Raw genomic sequence first — 16006 nt, 5'->3', positions numbered from 1 at the left:
TCAGAAGAAATTTCAGACTCTGAATTTCATTTTTCAAAGACAATTCCAAATGCAATTTTTTTCCATTGAATAAATCTATTGCATCACCATAAAAGATGCAAGTGTGGAAACAAAACTGAAAATAAAATATCAGATATGATTGAACATGAAAATAAAGCCCATTCTACCATTCTCAAGCCTAGTAAATCCCAGTACACTGCTCACATTGCTATGACACTGACTTGGTGAATTCTATACATATTATTGGAGCTTTGGCAGTGATGTAGTAACCAGCTCTGTCTCCAGTCCACTGAGTGTCACATAAGAATCCCCTTTTTGAACAGAATGATCTTCATTAACTCCATTTGGTTTCTGGTTGACTTTGAGAATACGAACACATTCCTTGGCAACACGCCAACACAATCTTCCAACGGATTTTCTGCAATAAAGATGGTATTCAACCAAAAGCATTTGGGTTGCGTAGGTCTCAACAATGTTTAAATTCATCAACTTTACACAAAATATGTTTAAATTCAGATCAGTAACTCGTAAATATATATCATTCTTATATAAAAAAAAGGAATATATATATATCTTTCTTAAAGTTCATGACTGTCATTACAACATTGAGCATAAGAACTACAGGATAAACTGCAACATAGCGTTCATGAGAATGCCTTCTGGAGACTGCCAAATTGAAAATTGAGATCTGACATTTTTCCCAAGGGAATATTAAAAGCTCTTTTTTTTTTTGTTACTTAGTCCAAGTAGGTATCTTAAAACTGTTTGCACATTGATCCTCTCTCATTTGCTTAATATTTTTGTGTACAGGCAATTTATTTGAGGACTCTTACATAAACAACATTATTTATTACTGAAAATGCATATACTTTAAACTGAAATTAATAAAAGTCTTTGATATAAATAAAAATTCCATGCCTCACATGGGTTACAAGCTAGTATCATTCAAAGGCTGTTATGAAGATCCTACCAGCATCAAGAAAAAGGGGGAGGTAGCATGCCAAAAGGAGGACATCAAAGCTTAAAAGAATCAATTCTAAAAATGTGTTCTTGAATCAAATTTCATTAAAAACAGATTTTTTTTTTTTTTTGCATGCAATCCTTTGTTTCTGCATGCAAATACAACTCGGATACTGACCAGAAACCTCATGGCACAAAAGGTAACAAATTACCATTCTCATGCACCAGAGTGGATACATCCTTCGATTGAGAAGCTTTCTTTGCACTGGCTCACATACACCAATGCTCTTGGACGAATGACCAGTGCTCTCAGAGTTTCCTTAGGAATGAAAAGAGCATCTGCCTTTGGTGTGTTGGGTGTTTCTTCATTGTTGCTAGAATTGAACCTGCATATAATAAGAAGCTATTAAATAGCAAACTGCATAGCCAAGTAAAAAATCATTCAAAAACCAAAAGAAGTTTTAACTATAACATTCTCCCCTTCATACCATCATTTTTAGTATGATGTTGCCTGCATTACCATCATTCTTAGTATGATATTTCCTTGCAGGCAACCGAATCTGATTGGTGTCAAGAGTCATAAGGATGCCTAGCATGGTCTATAAACCTTAATCAAGGTCTACGAAGACAATTCTACCTGCTTAAGTTGGGGAAACATATAAAATTACAAAAAGCAGAGAGGGATAGAAAAAGAAAAATTGCGAATGACAAAAGAAAAGAAATACTTCAAACATTATGGAGACAACAAGGACCTGTTTAACAGTATACAAAAGAATCCTTACATACTCAATATACACACCAACTTCTATTGATATGCTTTTGGTACATATCCAACCTCCTTAAGGTCCTGAACCAATCTGTTGATCATCTGATATATTTTATCTGATCTAGGGTGTGATTTATCTAATACCGTAAATTCATGCACCTCATCATTGACCTCTATAGAACTAGCCCCTGATGGTTTTTGGATTCCTGTTCTCCTCATTTGCAGCCTTAATTTGGAAACGCTGTCCCAATCTCCAGCTGCTGCATAAATATTTGACAACAAAGAAAAATTCCCAGGATCTGATGGTTCTAATTTGACCAGGTGATCCACAACCTCCTCAGCAAGATCCACAGCATTATGCATTCGGCATGCGCCCAAAAGGGTACCCCATATAATGGCATTTGGTTCCATTGGCATGCTACGCACAAGCCTAAAAGCTTCCTTAAGATGCCCTCCACGACCTAATAAGTCAATCATGCAACCATAATGCTCAACTTCGGGAACAATCCTGTAGTCTCTCTCCATTGCGTAGAAGTATCGACGGCCCTCCTCAACAAAGCCCGCATGCGTGCAAGCACATAACACACCAATGAAGGTAACTTTATCTGGCACAAACCCACCTTGTTTCATTCTAGAGAAAAGCCAAAGTGCTTCCTCACCGTGACCATGCATGCCTAACCCTTGGAGCATTGCATTCCAAGATACTACATCTCTCCTTGCCATCCCATTAAAGACACTATATGCCTTGTCTAAGCTACCGCACTTTGCATACATATCAACCAATGCATTTGAAACTAGAGTACTACACTTAAATTTAGTCCTATTAATAGAAGCATGAACTTTCTCACCCAATCCAAGCAAACCAGACTCCGCACAAGCAGCCAAAATACTAATGACAGCCCCATCATCAGATTTCAACCCAGCCTTCTCCATTCTATCATACAAGCCAATTGCCTCCTTTGTAAGCCCCTTTTTAGCATACCCGGATATAATTATAGTCCAAGTAACCAAATTCTTAACAGGCATCTTATCAAACAACATTCTTGCCATATCCATATCACCAACCTTACAATAACCTAAAACCATGGTTGACCAAGACACAACATTCCTCTCAGGCATCTTCTCAAACAATTCAAACGCCATTTTCATTTCTTCAGCCTTCGCATACCCATCCAATATTGTATTCCAACTAACTGCGTCCCTTTCAGGCATTTCATCAAACAACTTACGTGCCTCTCCAACCTCGCCCGCTTTCACCAAACCACCAATCATAGAATTCCAAGACACAATATCTCTCTCCCCCATCACCGTAAACAACTTCCTCGCCGCATTAACGCCAACAAATCCACACTTTGAGTAACTATCAATAAGCGAATTTGGCACAAAAATATCTGAAAAAAATCCAAACTTTTCAACATGGGCATGAACCATTTGCACCACAGGAAACCAAGATTCACCAGAACAAGCTTTAACAAGAAAAGGGTATGTGAAATTATCAGGAGAAACCCCATCACTCAACATTTGAAAGAAAGCTGCAAAAGCCTGTGAAGGCTGAGAGTTATGAACATGGGCTCTAATCAAAGTATTGTACAAGTGCACATTGGGCTCTTGGATTTGATTGAAAACACTGACTGCTAACACCATTTGGTGGCACAATGAGAAGGCAGATATAAGCTTGGGTGCTACATAGAGGTCTTGGAAGAGATTGGCTTTGTAAATTTGAGCATGGACTTGCTTTACCTGCTTGAGATTGGTCCATTTGTGAAGGTCCGACAGTTTCTCTTCCAAAAGTCTTCGTCTTGAAACCCATGTTGGGGCTCTGATTGGCGCGGAAATTAACATTGTGGGATTTGAATTTAGGACACACAATAAACAAACAACAGGGTAGTCTCTAATAAGTTTGCATCATCACATCAAGGTCTACCTTTTGACAAGCATAAAAGTAAGCCTATCGCATCCGACACAAAATGTCAAATTCAACAAAGTCTTAGCCATGTATAGCGGCGGGACACACGTTGTGCTGTGTGTGACAACTTTTGCCACCGTGTGTCCCGCCGCTATACATGGCTAAGACTTTGTTGAATTTGACAATTTGTGTCGGATGCGACAGGTATGTAAAAATAATAGGTAAGATACTATGGGCATGTTTGGTCATCAATCTCATTCTCACAATTTTACATTTTAAATAACATTACATATAGTTTCATACACTTTTTCATGTATTTCAAAAAATTACAAATAACATTTTTCAAACTACTCTACCAAATACCCCTTATATGTTAGAAAATGGGCTTTTGCCCTTTTTTTTTTTTTTTTTTTTTTTTTTTTTTAAATATCTAGCACAATATCCCTATTTTAAAACTATATAATGATATGTCCCTGTTTTAAAACTCAATTTTCTTAAAATCGAGTTTCAATGTAAAACTCGAGTTTATGGAACTCGAGTTCCATAAATTATTATTATTATTATTTTTTAAAGTTTGATTACCTATAACTCAATTTTTTACAAATCGAGTTTTAAAACAGGAACATGCCCCTATATAATTTCAAAACAAGGAGTCAAGGACATATTTCTAGATTTTAAAAAAAAAAATAAGGGCAAAAGCCCATTTTCACCTATGTTTTTATGTTTTTGTTAGTAAACTTTGTCAAAAGTTTGGTTTTCAACTTTAAATCTTGAAAGTTATTTATTTTTTTATTTTTTTAAGGATAAATTGCAAATTACACCTCTAAGGTTTGGAGATGATTAGATTCTACCCCTAAAGTTTCAGAATTTCAATTTTACCCATTGAATTTTGGATGTTTGGATTTCATACCCTAACATTTCAGAATTTGAATTTTACCTTCTAAAATTTGTGAGTGTTTGGATTTTACACCATAAACTTATGAAACTTTAGAGTGTAAAATTCAAATACTCTCAAATTTTAGGAGGTAAAATCCAAACACCCCTTAAAATAGGAACTAAAATTCAAATTCTGAAACTTCAGAATGTAAAATCCAAACACCCCCAAATATTAGGGGGTAAAATCCAAATTTTGAAATTTTAGGGTGTAAAATCCAATCACTCCCAAACTTTAGGGGTGTAATTTACAATTTACTCTTATTTCTAAATTATTGAAAATATTTTACTTTTTGTCCTTAAATTAAAAAAAATTATTTTTTCATTCCTAAACTATTGAAAATTTTCATTTTTCATCTCTATTTTCGCCTCTACACTACCCAAAAAAAAAAAAAAAAAATTCTTTACAAAAATAATTGAAAAAAAAAAAACTTTTGAGAGTTTGGAGGGAAAAAAAAAACTTTTGATAAAATTTAAAAACCATAATAGTATTTTATCCAAAAATAATTGTCCAAACACTCATAGTGGACATGTCATAATGTTATAAGTTGTGACAAAGGGTGTAATTTTAGAAAAAATAATTTATTTTACATATGCAAATAAACTAGTGCTTGTTCAATTAACAAAATATACCAAACTTAAAGTTTTGCTAAAAAAACATATAATTTAGTTTTTTAAGGGAAAATTTAGTTTGTTAGTAAGCTCACTCACATTTGAAATTAAATTAAATACTGAAAATTTCTTACTTTATATTATTAATGGAAATTTTACATGGTAGACTACACAAATGTACACATTTTTTTTTTGGGTGTAAATTTTACATTACTAGTAAAATGTAAACATATAATTTATTTTCAATAAATTACTCTTAAAATTAATAAATGGTTCAGTACAACTCTTTTAATCACTCTTACTATTAGAAAAAAAAGGGTAATGGAAAAAGTTTGTTGGTTCTATACTGGCTAGGAGCTCTCTTGCTCTATAACCCATGATGTATAGATTAAATTATTTATGTGTAGCTTTCTTAGTACATCATATGACTTTTTAAAATAATATACATAAATAGTTTCATAAATTGCCATATAATGTGTTGGAAAATTTGATCCAAAATTAGTTTGGAGTTAAAGTTTTATCTTAAATCTATTATCTTTTAAACAAAAAATAAAAATAGAAAATAAAATAAAATCTCCTGTTTTTGTAACGAATTATTTATAATAATTTACTCAAAAAAAATATTTATAATAAAAAAAAGAGAGTAAAATATCATTAACATTTTTAAAATGTAGGCTAATACCAATTACATTTAAAACTTTTCAAAATTGACTAACTTGGTTTCTGAACCCAACTTGAACAATTGAACCCTAAATCTAAACTGTTAAATTGTTAATCATTTTCTCATATCTTTCACGGTGATTGGGAACAAGTTGGTCAATTTTGAAATTTTTTGACCTAGTTTGCATTAACTCAAACTTAAAAAAAAAAACTCATTTTAGGGGTAAAATAAAATTGGGAATTTAAGTTTTAACCCCCAAAAAAATTGATAATTGTGAAGAAGCCAAAAATCCCACAACCCCAATCATGTCGGTGACTGTCTGAACTGCACCTTCTTTCTCGTAGAATGAGATCTCTCTCATACATGCACACACAAAACAAGTACACTGTGTCTCTCTTCTCTGTAGAGAGAGAAACAAAAACTGAGTTAGAGAGAGAGCAAAGAGTTATGAGAAAATGGTAAGGCCCTCAGGGAAACATGGATCAGCGAGGCTTGTAGTGATATGTGTAAGTCTATTAGGGTTAGCTCTTATTGCTGATTTCCTCTGGGCTTCTTCTTCTTCTTCCTCTTCTTCCAATTCGGCTTTTTCTTCATATCATGACCTAATTTTGCCCAGTAATGATAAACCGAAGCAACCACAACCCAAAAAGGTCAGCTTTCTTTTAATCCCATTCATGTTTATTTTTTTTGTGCATTTTGTGAATTTCTTTGGTGGGTTTGTTTGGTTTCTGAGAAAGAAGGGAAATTTAATTTGTGGGTTTGCTTTGTTTAACTAGAATCATTGTAAATTTCAGTTTTTTTTAGGTGGTTTTGTTTGGTTGCTGATAAAATGTGTGAAATGAAGTGATTTAAAATTTGGGTATAAAATTAAAAAAAAAAAAAAAAAAAGAACTATGGGCTTTTGTTGATTTCCTATTGGCTTAGTTGAATAAAATTGTTGCATTTTAGGAGACTAGAGCAGTGTTGGTTTTTTCTTATTGACTTCTGTTGTAGTATTGATTTAGATTTAGATTTATTTTATGAATGGGAAAATATGCTTATTAAGTAGTGGAAGAAGAAAGATCTAAATGCTGCACTGTTTTGTTATGTTTTTTAATCTGAAAAATTGATGGCCAATTTGGGTTTATTTTATAGAAGGAAGATGCATCCGGGAGAGTCTTATCGGCAACTTTTGCCGATTTACCTGGCCCGGAATTAAAATGGGAAAAGATGGCAGCTTCACCCGTGCCTCGTCTAGATGGGGCTGCCGTACAAATAAAGAATCTTCTGTATGTTTTTGCTGGATACGGAACTATTGACTACGTAAGTTCTCTGTGCTTTTTTTTTTTTAAAGGCTTATTATTGTAAAATGAGAGGCTAGTTATTTATTTTTTATGCTTCAGTCTTCATTTTTGTCTTGGTGATCTGAATGGCCTGCTATTTTGTTGAAATTTTAATACTGAAGAAGTTAGCCGGTTGTTTTTGATGTAGTCAACTTTGTTGCACTGAACATTTTTTTGGACTTCTACTCCAATTTGTTTTAATCCTTGTCTAGCTAATGCCATTTGAGATTTTGTTTTGCCTTTATTTTCACGGGTGTTCACACATGTATAAAACCCGTGTACTAGGATTGCGCCTCATTTTTGTGCTATGTGAATTTAATTCATATTTACATATTAAAAAAATATTAAAATTTTGTAACATTTTTATGTTAGCATTATTTGTAAAGTACATTGTTTTAGTCTATAAGTGTTATTACTGATTTTTTTAGCATTAGAATGCTAAGATTGAATTTATTGATGAGTTCTATATTAGATGGAACTTAATTCTCCTATAATAAAAAGGTGAAGGGTTAGGTCCTGGTTTCAAGCTCTGTTGTGTTTTTGATTAACTTACAAATCATAATAATACTAAGATTGAATCAAAGTTCCAAAAGAATACACTAAAACTGAAGGCAGCTACTGCATGTTATATGTTGTTTCTGGCTATATGAAAGTTTATACTGAAAGCAGATTCTCTCCTAGATTAAACCATATGCCACTGATTCAGGGTATTTTTTAACAAAAGAAGATTTGTTTGTCAAACAAATTCTCTTTCCCCAATTGATATGTTCACAAGCTTTTGTGGGTCTAGAAAACCAAGCTCTCCACCTCAATTCTTCTAGTGAGGTGCTGTTTGAGCTAGATCTCATTGGAAGAAACTGATTTCTTTTCAATATGTATTGTACTGTATTATTGAGCTAACAGAGCCAAGGACCTTAATATTCTGTTTACTTAAAATGTTGATTTTCTATAGGTACATTCACATGTTGATATATACAATTTTACTGATAATACATGGGGAGGAAGATTTGATATGCCAAAAGAAATGGCGCACTCACATTTAGGAATGGTAACAGATGGGAGATACATTTATGTAGTCACAGGACAATATGGTCCACAGTGCAGAGGGCCTACTGCTCATACATTTGTGCTTGATACTGAGACAAAGCAATGGAGGGACATGCCGCCTTTACCAGTCCCTAGGTATGTGCCTTTATGAAAGCTTGATCAAAAGAGTTAACACTATTGTTGAAAAAAAATCATTGGCATTGTGCGAGTGACTTGTTCTCTCTCTCTCTCTCTCTCTCTCTCTCGCGTGAGAATTAGACATCTTTGTGCTAATCTATATGTCTTTTTACTTTTTTCTTGTATTTGTGTGTTATGTTAAATTTAAATCCTTTGTTGTTTGTGCCTTTTCAATCCCAAAAAAATATTGTTTAAAAGCATTAATTAAGTTAATTAAGCTTCATTTGGAATTTTTATCTAATTGAGTTCTGTATTTCCATTTATGGATTAGAATTCTAATTCCTGATTACCTACCTGAAGGTCACTAGTGACTGCCACTGCTATGAAGTGAGATATCAGGATTCAAGGGGTTGAATCTTTTCTTGTGTTGCTTTCAAGTTCATGACGTTGTTTAGCAAATGAAAAGACAAAGAAGATATTAAAATCTGAATTCTCCTGCATACATAGTTCAAGTACTAGAAAACATATCACATCTAGCATTTTACCCATTAATATATATATATATATATATATATTTTGGGCTGGTGTTCATATGTCTTTCATCAGATGAATAGCTCAGTATTGGCTGATTTGCTTTGTACAGAATAGTGTCCATGCACTATCCTATAAAATTATCAATTATAGAAAGTTCTTAACTAGTTTATATGTCCTATAATACCAAATTTAGAAAGATCATTCAAATAATTGCACTGTTTATGATTTAAAATTTCTTAAACTATTTATGTTGAACAATTCTATGTGTGTGGCATATCCTTCTGCTTAGTTTGATATGTCAAGATGACAGAGAATTGGTAGTCAATCAATTTTCTTGAAGAATTTATCATAATTTCTACTTAAAAAAAGAAGAAGAAAGAATTCATCACAATTTCTAATGCACTTTTATTAAGAAAAAGAGAGAATCTGACTTCTGCTGTACGTAAACCATTAATGATATTGTTGTGTTTCCTCCATGGGATATGAGGGTTTATTTCCCCCTTAATGTATAAAAAAAGAAGTCATGGAATGTATTGTTATGTTTTTTACCATTTCCAAGATGTAATGTCTAATGCACCTTCAGTAGCAATTACTACATCAATTATAAGTTTCTTTTTTTGATACTCCAATTGTTACTTCTTACCTCTTAAATGATTGCCCCACTAGAAAATGCACTAGTTCTAAGAAAAGTAACTAAAAAAGGTTGTACATAATAATTTTCAGGTATGCACCAGCAACTCAACTCTGGAGAGGTAGACTACATGTGATGGGTGGCAGCAAGGAGAACCGATACGATCCTGCATTAGAGCATTGGAGTCTTGCTGTAAAAGATGGCAAAGCATTAGAAAAAGAGTGGAGGACTGAAATACCCATTCCCCGTGGAGGACCTCATAGGTCTGTGGGCTGTCTTATGTTATGAACAAATTATGATAATTTCTTTCTTCTGCATTTAGGTTTTTAAGGATTTAATACTTCTGTTTGATTTAGACATTTATATTTTTAAGGTCACTTACAATTTTTCAACTTCTTGTAACAATAGTTAATGTTGTAAAAAGAAGAAAAAATTGATGCAATGAATTTGTAAAAATAATTCTTGATAGTGTATTCTAGTGATTATGATGATGATAGACATCAATGTCATCACTGATACATTTTCTAGTGAAATAAGTTGTTAAACTGACTAATTCATCGCTTGAAATTTTTTGAACAAATATAGTTATACCTCATAGTTTTCAATATAATGCAGTCTTTTGTTAATGATACTAAAACTGGACAGATTTTCTTAAGCAATAAAATGAGCATATTCCATGGGGAGTTTTTAACTTCAGAAAATACCAAAAAAGAAAAAAAAAGAATAAGAGCATCTTTAAACAAGGAAGTTATAGGGAATTGATGTTCTCTAGTATGTGTAGTGCATGTCAAATTAATGTGAATTTCCTGTTGGGATAGCTGAAATAAGCATTTTCAAGTTTCAACATAAAGCCCATTGCACAAATCTCACATGCGTTACTATTCTTTAATTGTCACTTTCGTGTAGGGCTTGTATTGTGGCTGATGATCGGCTTTACGTTATTGGTGGTCAAGAAGGTGATTTTATGGCAAAACCTGGATCACCAATTTTCAAGTGCTCTCGTAGGAATGAGGTAAGCTAATTATTATATTTTTAGTTTAGAATTGATTGGTTTTACTTTTTGTAAGATGTACCAGCACATATAAAAAAGAGTGGATTTATCATTATAAAGAGAGGTCTCATTACCTTCTTTTGGTTTTTGTTAACATTAAGAAGCTTTCAACTAGAATGGCTGTTTGCAAGTTAATTTTCTTGAAAATTTACCCAATGATGGCTGGAATGAAATGTATTCATGGTCAAGCTCTCAGTTTTGAATATATGTATATGGGCTAAACAGTTCCCACAATGAAAAAAAAGGGGATGAAAAGGTTTCTTCTCTGATCCACATATGCATATGTAAATCTCATTTGCTTCCCCCCCTCTTTAAAATTCATGCATGCTCTCTCTCTCTCTCTCTCTCTCATTTTATCCTTGCTCATGTCTTTTGATACCTAAACATTTTTTTTTTTGTGATACAACAGCTTAAGATCAATGTTCTTCTTCTTCTTTATCTTTTTTTTCCTTGATAATTCGATAGTTAGAGAAGGGGGGATTTGAATCTTGAACATTTCTATTGGAAACACTGGATGCTTGTTTTTATAAATCAATGTCCATGTCATTTCCTTTAAGATCAAGGAGTTAATTTTAATAATTTGCGTATTTTTTTGGCAAGAAAATAGAAAAGCACACCCTTTTGCTTCTTTGAAAAGCACCAAAAAGCATGCCTTTCGCACACTTCATTAAATGAGCTTCACTTTGGCCAAGCGAAGCTTTCAGACTGTGGAGCTTCGAGCTTCGAGCTTCAAGCTTTAAGCATGCCTAAGCACACTTTTAACAACACTTGTCTCCGCTACTATCCATGTATCTCAGTGTTGGAATTATACCTTCCCCAAATTTAAGTTGTAGGAACATGTTATTTTCCACCCTTTTATGCCTAAAGGTAAAGTGGATGCTAAATATCATTTTTAATATGATTGTGAGCTCTTTTTGAATTATCTATGTCGTGATTTGATTAAATAGTTACAAGCCTCTGATGAATTAAGTCTGTGTTTACAAATATTTTTATCAGTGAAACCTTCTATGATGTAGCATATGAGGAGCTATGATTAATACTTTCTTAATATTAAGAGAGGGCTTTTGGTCTCCAAAACAAACATGTTTTGTTGAGCCATGCAATGCCTGCTGCTTTAGATGCAGTGTGGATTTATTTCGGATCACAATATTATGTAGTTGTGTATGTTGGGGTCTTTCGGATTGTTCTACTATTATTGATTTTTTTTTTTGGTCTCTTAGAATAGGATTTTGATTCCTTTATTTCTTTTTGTCTCTATGTTGTTCTTTGTTCAATACCATGAACTTTGTGTATCTTTTATTCTTTTCTATTTATAATATTACTTTCTTACCTATCAAAAAAAAAAAAAAAATTATGTAGTTATGTATGATGTGGGTCTCCATATATGCGGTTGAACAAAATAGGCTTAAATATACCTTTTGTCCCCAAATTTTAGACCAAAATGAAACTTACCCCAAAAGTTGTGGCCCAAAAGCATGTTTAAACCAACAAAATAAATAATTGTTCAATTTTTGAAGTTGTTTTTCTGTCTTTGTCTCCTAATGATCTCTTTTGACCTTTAACTGGATTATAATAATCTTTGGAAGTTCTTGAATTAGCTGTTAGAAACATTATTATTGATGATGATGTATTTCTATGTTTATAATACCTGTCACCTTCCCCACCCCTTCACTTCCTTTATCCATTGCACTCCACTTTTTCATGTCTTCATATTCTTGATTGTTTCAGGTGGTATATGGAAATGTTTACATGCTAGATGATGAGATGAAATGGAAAGAGTTACCTCCCATGCCAAAGCCAGATTCCCATATTGAATTTGCTTGGGTTTTTGTTAACAATTCTTTTGTTATTGTTGGAGGCACAACAGATAAACACCCTGTAACCAAGAAAATGGTTCTAAACGGAGAAGTATTCCAGTTCAACTTGGGTACACTGGTATTGACTTTTGGTCCCTTAAAGACTTAAATACCACGAAAATTTTCTTTATGCTTTTGTTTGATTTATATGTACATGTGTGTGTACACATTCAAAAATACAAGTTAATTGCTGCAGTTAAAGAGGTTGACACTGCTTCACTGCTTGAATTAATATCCTTTCAATTTATGGTTCCTATATGCATTCTTTGGAGTGGAATAATCTTATTGTTAATCATTAGGCCTTCACCATCAAAGTCCCATGTATGGTGAAAATTATTACATATGTTACTTTCTATATGAAAACTTTTGAGTATATTAAGTGTTATTGGCTGTTAGTTCACATATTATCTGCTGATGTCTGTCTAGACCTTTTGTTTAAATTTGCCAAATTTGATGCTAATAGCCCTGTTAAAATCAAACACCTGTACTTGCTTAGAGCCTTGTAGCTCACCTAGTTGTCACCTTCTAGTATTCAATGACATCTAAGGTTCAAATTTTCCCTCACCCATTGTAACTATCCACAATCAAAAACCTGTACTCGTATCAATTCATCTCCTGCAAAGCCATGACCTTGTATATTATTGCAAATTATTCATCTGTACTGGAAATGTTCACACTTCTCTAATAATTACGCAATGTAGTTTGCTCTGTTATGATTGTATCTGATAGTACTAATACACTTTGGATTTGTTAATGTTTACAGAAGTGGTCAGTGATTGGAAAACTTCCTTTCCGTGTGAAAACCACGCTAGTTGGATATTGGAATGGATGGTTGTACTTCACATCCGGACAGAAAGACAAAGGACCAAATGATCCAGCACCAAAGAAGGTTATTGGAGACGTGTATAGAACCAAATTGAAATTGAGCTTGTGACAAAATTTTCCATTTTATTCTTTGCTGGGGTATAATCTGCCACACCAACCTTTTGCTATCTTGTAAACCTAATCAAACAGGTTTCTGTATTTTTTTTTTTTTAATGCATTTTTTTTATTGGCTTAGAAAAATTCTTCTCCCCGAGTTTAGCCGAAGGACACAGGAATTGTCCACTCTTTTGTTTCTTTTTTATTTTTTAAAATCAAGTTATTAAGGGAGTGGATGATTATAGTGTTCAGTGTAGCTATTCATTGGAAAATTGGTCATTTGTAATTTTCATTCTAAACAATGGAGTCAAGCTCCCATTAGCCTTCACTATCAAAACTGTCATCACATATGACCCAAATTGACTCTCAATTCTTGTATTTTTGATTGAATTGAGGCTTGAGCTATCCCCCCAAAGGGTTTGGACATGATCTTATGTGCCAATTTTCCCAAAATGAACTATCCCCACTCAATTTTAGGCTCACGTGGTTTTCTATGAACAGGAAATTGAATGTGTTATTATATGATCGGGAAATTGAATGTGTACACAAATATGAGACTGCCCATACACAATTGAAGGTTCAAATTTGTAATTTGGATAAAATTATTGTTACTTAGAGTTTGGGACCTTGGGTTTATATTTATAGGGGATTTGCCAAAAGTTGGTGTGTTATTACTTTTTTATTAATGCACGAATTGATTAAAATTCAAAATATAAAGAAAAGAAAATATTTCACACATCAGAAAAACTGAAAAATAAAATAATTTCTGATAATAAAAGACAAAATTACTTACCTTGAGTTTTTATATGAAGGAAAACTATTGTGTAATTTTTTTGTCAAAATTAGAAATTATGATAGATCATTAAAATGAATAATGAAATTTCTTTTGACATTTTCAAAATTTTAATGGAAATAATTTAAACTTTTTCCAAATTTGTAATAGAATTTTAACAAGAGTAGAATTAGTTAAATAATTTAATGTACAGTGCAGTGAGAATAAGTCGTTAATTGGGATAAATCATAAGTCTTAAAGTACGTAGAATAAAAGACTAAAAAATTATCTGTAAAGCAAAGAAATTATTTCACAAATATAATTGAAATTGAATCATAGATGAAAATAAAAGAAATGAATTTAAGGGAAGTGTATGTAAATTAATAAACAAAATTTCTTGGCTCAGTTTGAACTGGTTGCCAGGCTATAACCAGGAATCTTAGCAAGTTTTCTCCCCTTCATGACCTCTCTTACCCTCTCAGCCTCTTTCCACAAACCTCTGCTGGAATAAATGTTTGATAAAACCACATAAACCCCATCATTCCAAGGTTCCAATTCTTGTAAATGCTTAGCAGCCCACTCCCCCATCTTCACATTCCCATACTTCTCACAAGCACCCATTAAAGACCCCCATACTACTGAATTGGCCTTCATTGGCATCTCCTCTATCATTTCTCTGGCCTCCTTGAACAATCCAGCTCGACCAAGCAAATCCACCATGCATCCATAATGTTGCAACTGGGGCATTATCCCATATGCATTCTTCATCATGTGGAAGTAATATCTTCCCCCTTGTACAGTCCCACCATGCACACATGCGCTCAATACCCCTACAAAAGTCACATGGTTCGGCCTCACGCCTGCATCTCTCATGCACTGAAAGAATTCTAGTGCTTCATTCACATGTCCATGCATCGCATACCCCACAATCATGGATGTCCATGATGACACATTTCTTTGATCCATTCTCGAAAACACATTATAAGCTAAGTCCATCTTCCCACATTTTCCATACATGTCTATAAGCGAATTCAATGTCAAAACATCAGATTTCTCAAAGGTTTTAACTTGGAAAACAAGTTTGTGCAATTGAAGAGCCAAGTTCAAGTCCCCAAGACTTCCACAGGCTGATGTAACACTAACCATGGTCACATCATCCGGAAAAAACCCAGATTTCCTTAGCTCCAAAAACATGTTTATCGCTTCCTTTGCACGCCCACCTTGTGAAAGACCTGCTATAATTGCATTCCAAGAACCCAACTTTCTATCAGGATTTTTATCAAACAACTCATGTGCATTCCTAAACTCCCCCGCTTTACAGTATAAGCTAATGAACCCACTCTCACAGTACTCATTGTATTCCAACCCGACCCTTATGGCTACCGAATGAAGCTGGCGACCAAACCCAGTTGCAAAAGTTTGAGACACAGCTTTTAAGATAATGGGAAGTGTATAACAATCAGGCAAGACCCCAGCTTTTGACATGGAAATGTAAACACATAGTGCTTTGTTAGGTGCCTCTAGTCTAGTGTACGATCTAATAATATTGTTCCAATGAAAGGGTGCAGGGTACAATTGTAGAAAATGGGTTCGGATTATGTGTGCAAAAATTTGATTCAGTTCCAATAAGTTGGCACAATTGGACAATTGGGTTGGTATGGCTTTTGCTGGAGATTCTGGGTGTTCATGGTTTGTTGGAGATTGAGCATTGAGTTGGGTGTCAAAAGTTGTGGTGGTATTATTTGTTGTTGTTGTTATTGATACATGGGAAAAAATGGTGAGGTATTTGGGTGCTTGAGATATGGAAAGCCTGAGCAGGTGGGGGTGAACAGAGTTCATACGTTGGAGTTACGAGGAGGGTGGGTGAGTCCCCAATATGTCAATGCCAATATTCAAGTCTTGGAACTACGACGCCAA

At 33.7% G+C, this 16006-nt stretch overlaps 3 protein-coding genes across 9 annotated transcripts; 1 reads left to right on the top strand and 2 right to left on the bottom strand.

Annotated features, from left to right (window-relative positions):
- Window positions 1-328: 328 nt before the first annotated feature.
- On the bottom strand, window positions 329-3778 carry LOC115992428 (pentatricopeptide repeat-containing protein At3g29230-like). 7 transcript variants are annotated; one of them, XM_031116624.1, is made up of 4 exons: window positions 1713-3778; window positions 1449-1597; window positions 1173-1346; window positions 329-418 (listed from the first exon to the last, which is right to left on the bottom strand). In XM_031116624.1, the coding sequence occupies exon 1, from the start codon at window positions 3566-3568 to the stop codon at window positions 1766-1768; it is 1803 nt and encodes a 600-aa protein (XP_030972484.1). In that variant the 5' UTR covers window positions 3569-3778; the 3' UTR covers window positions 329-418; window positions 1173-1346; window positions 1449-1597; window positions 1713-1765. The 7 variants fall into 7 exon arrangements, with proteins under 7 accessions (XP_030972484.1, XP_030972486.1, XP_030972485.1 ...); XM_031116626.1 differs by having other exon boundaries at window positions 1449-1600; window positions 1743-3778; XM_031116625.1 differs by having other exon boundaries at window positions 1743-3778.
- Window positions 3779-6093: 2315 nt separating this feature from the next.
- LOC115992595 (kelch repeat-containing protein At3g27220) lies at window positions 6094-13687 on the top strand. Its single transcript, XM_031116820.1, has 7 exons — window positions 6094-6488; window positions 6973-7140; window positions 8113-8342; window positions 9582-9752; window positions 10396-10501; window positions 12269-12475; window positions 13160-13687. Exons 1-7 carry the CDS (start codon window positions 6294-6296, stop codon window positions 13328-13330), a joined length of 1248 nt encoding a protein of 415 aa, XP_030972680.1. The 5' UTR covers window positions 6094-6293; the 3' UTR covers window positions 13331-13687.
- Window positions 13688-14431: 744 nt separating this feature from the next.
- On the bottom strand, window positions 14432-16006 carry LOC115991919 (pentatricopeptide repeat-containing protein At1g77170, mitochondrial). The gene has a single exon (XM_031115900.1). It carries the CDS (start codon window positions 15926-15928, stop codon window positions 14492-14494), a length of 1437 nt encoding a protein of 478 aa, XP_030971760.1. The 5' UTR covers window positions 15929-16006; the 3' UTR covers window positions 14432-14491.

Source organism: Quercus lobata, chromosome 5 (assembly GCF_001633185.2).
Source record: "Quercus lobata isolate SW786 chromosome 5, ValleyOak3.0 Primary Assembly, whole genome shotgun sequence".
Lineage (NCBI taxonomy): Eukaryota > Viridiplantae > Streptophyta > Magnoliopsida > Fagales > Fagaceae > Quercus > Quercus lobata.
Note: the sequence above shows the minus strand (reverse complement) of the source record. Positions and strands in the feature narration are given on the sequence as shown.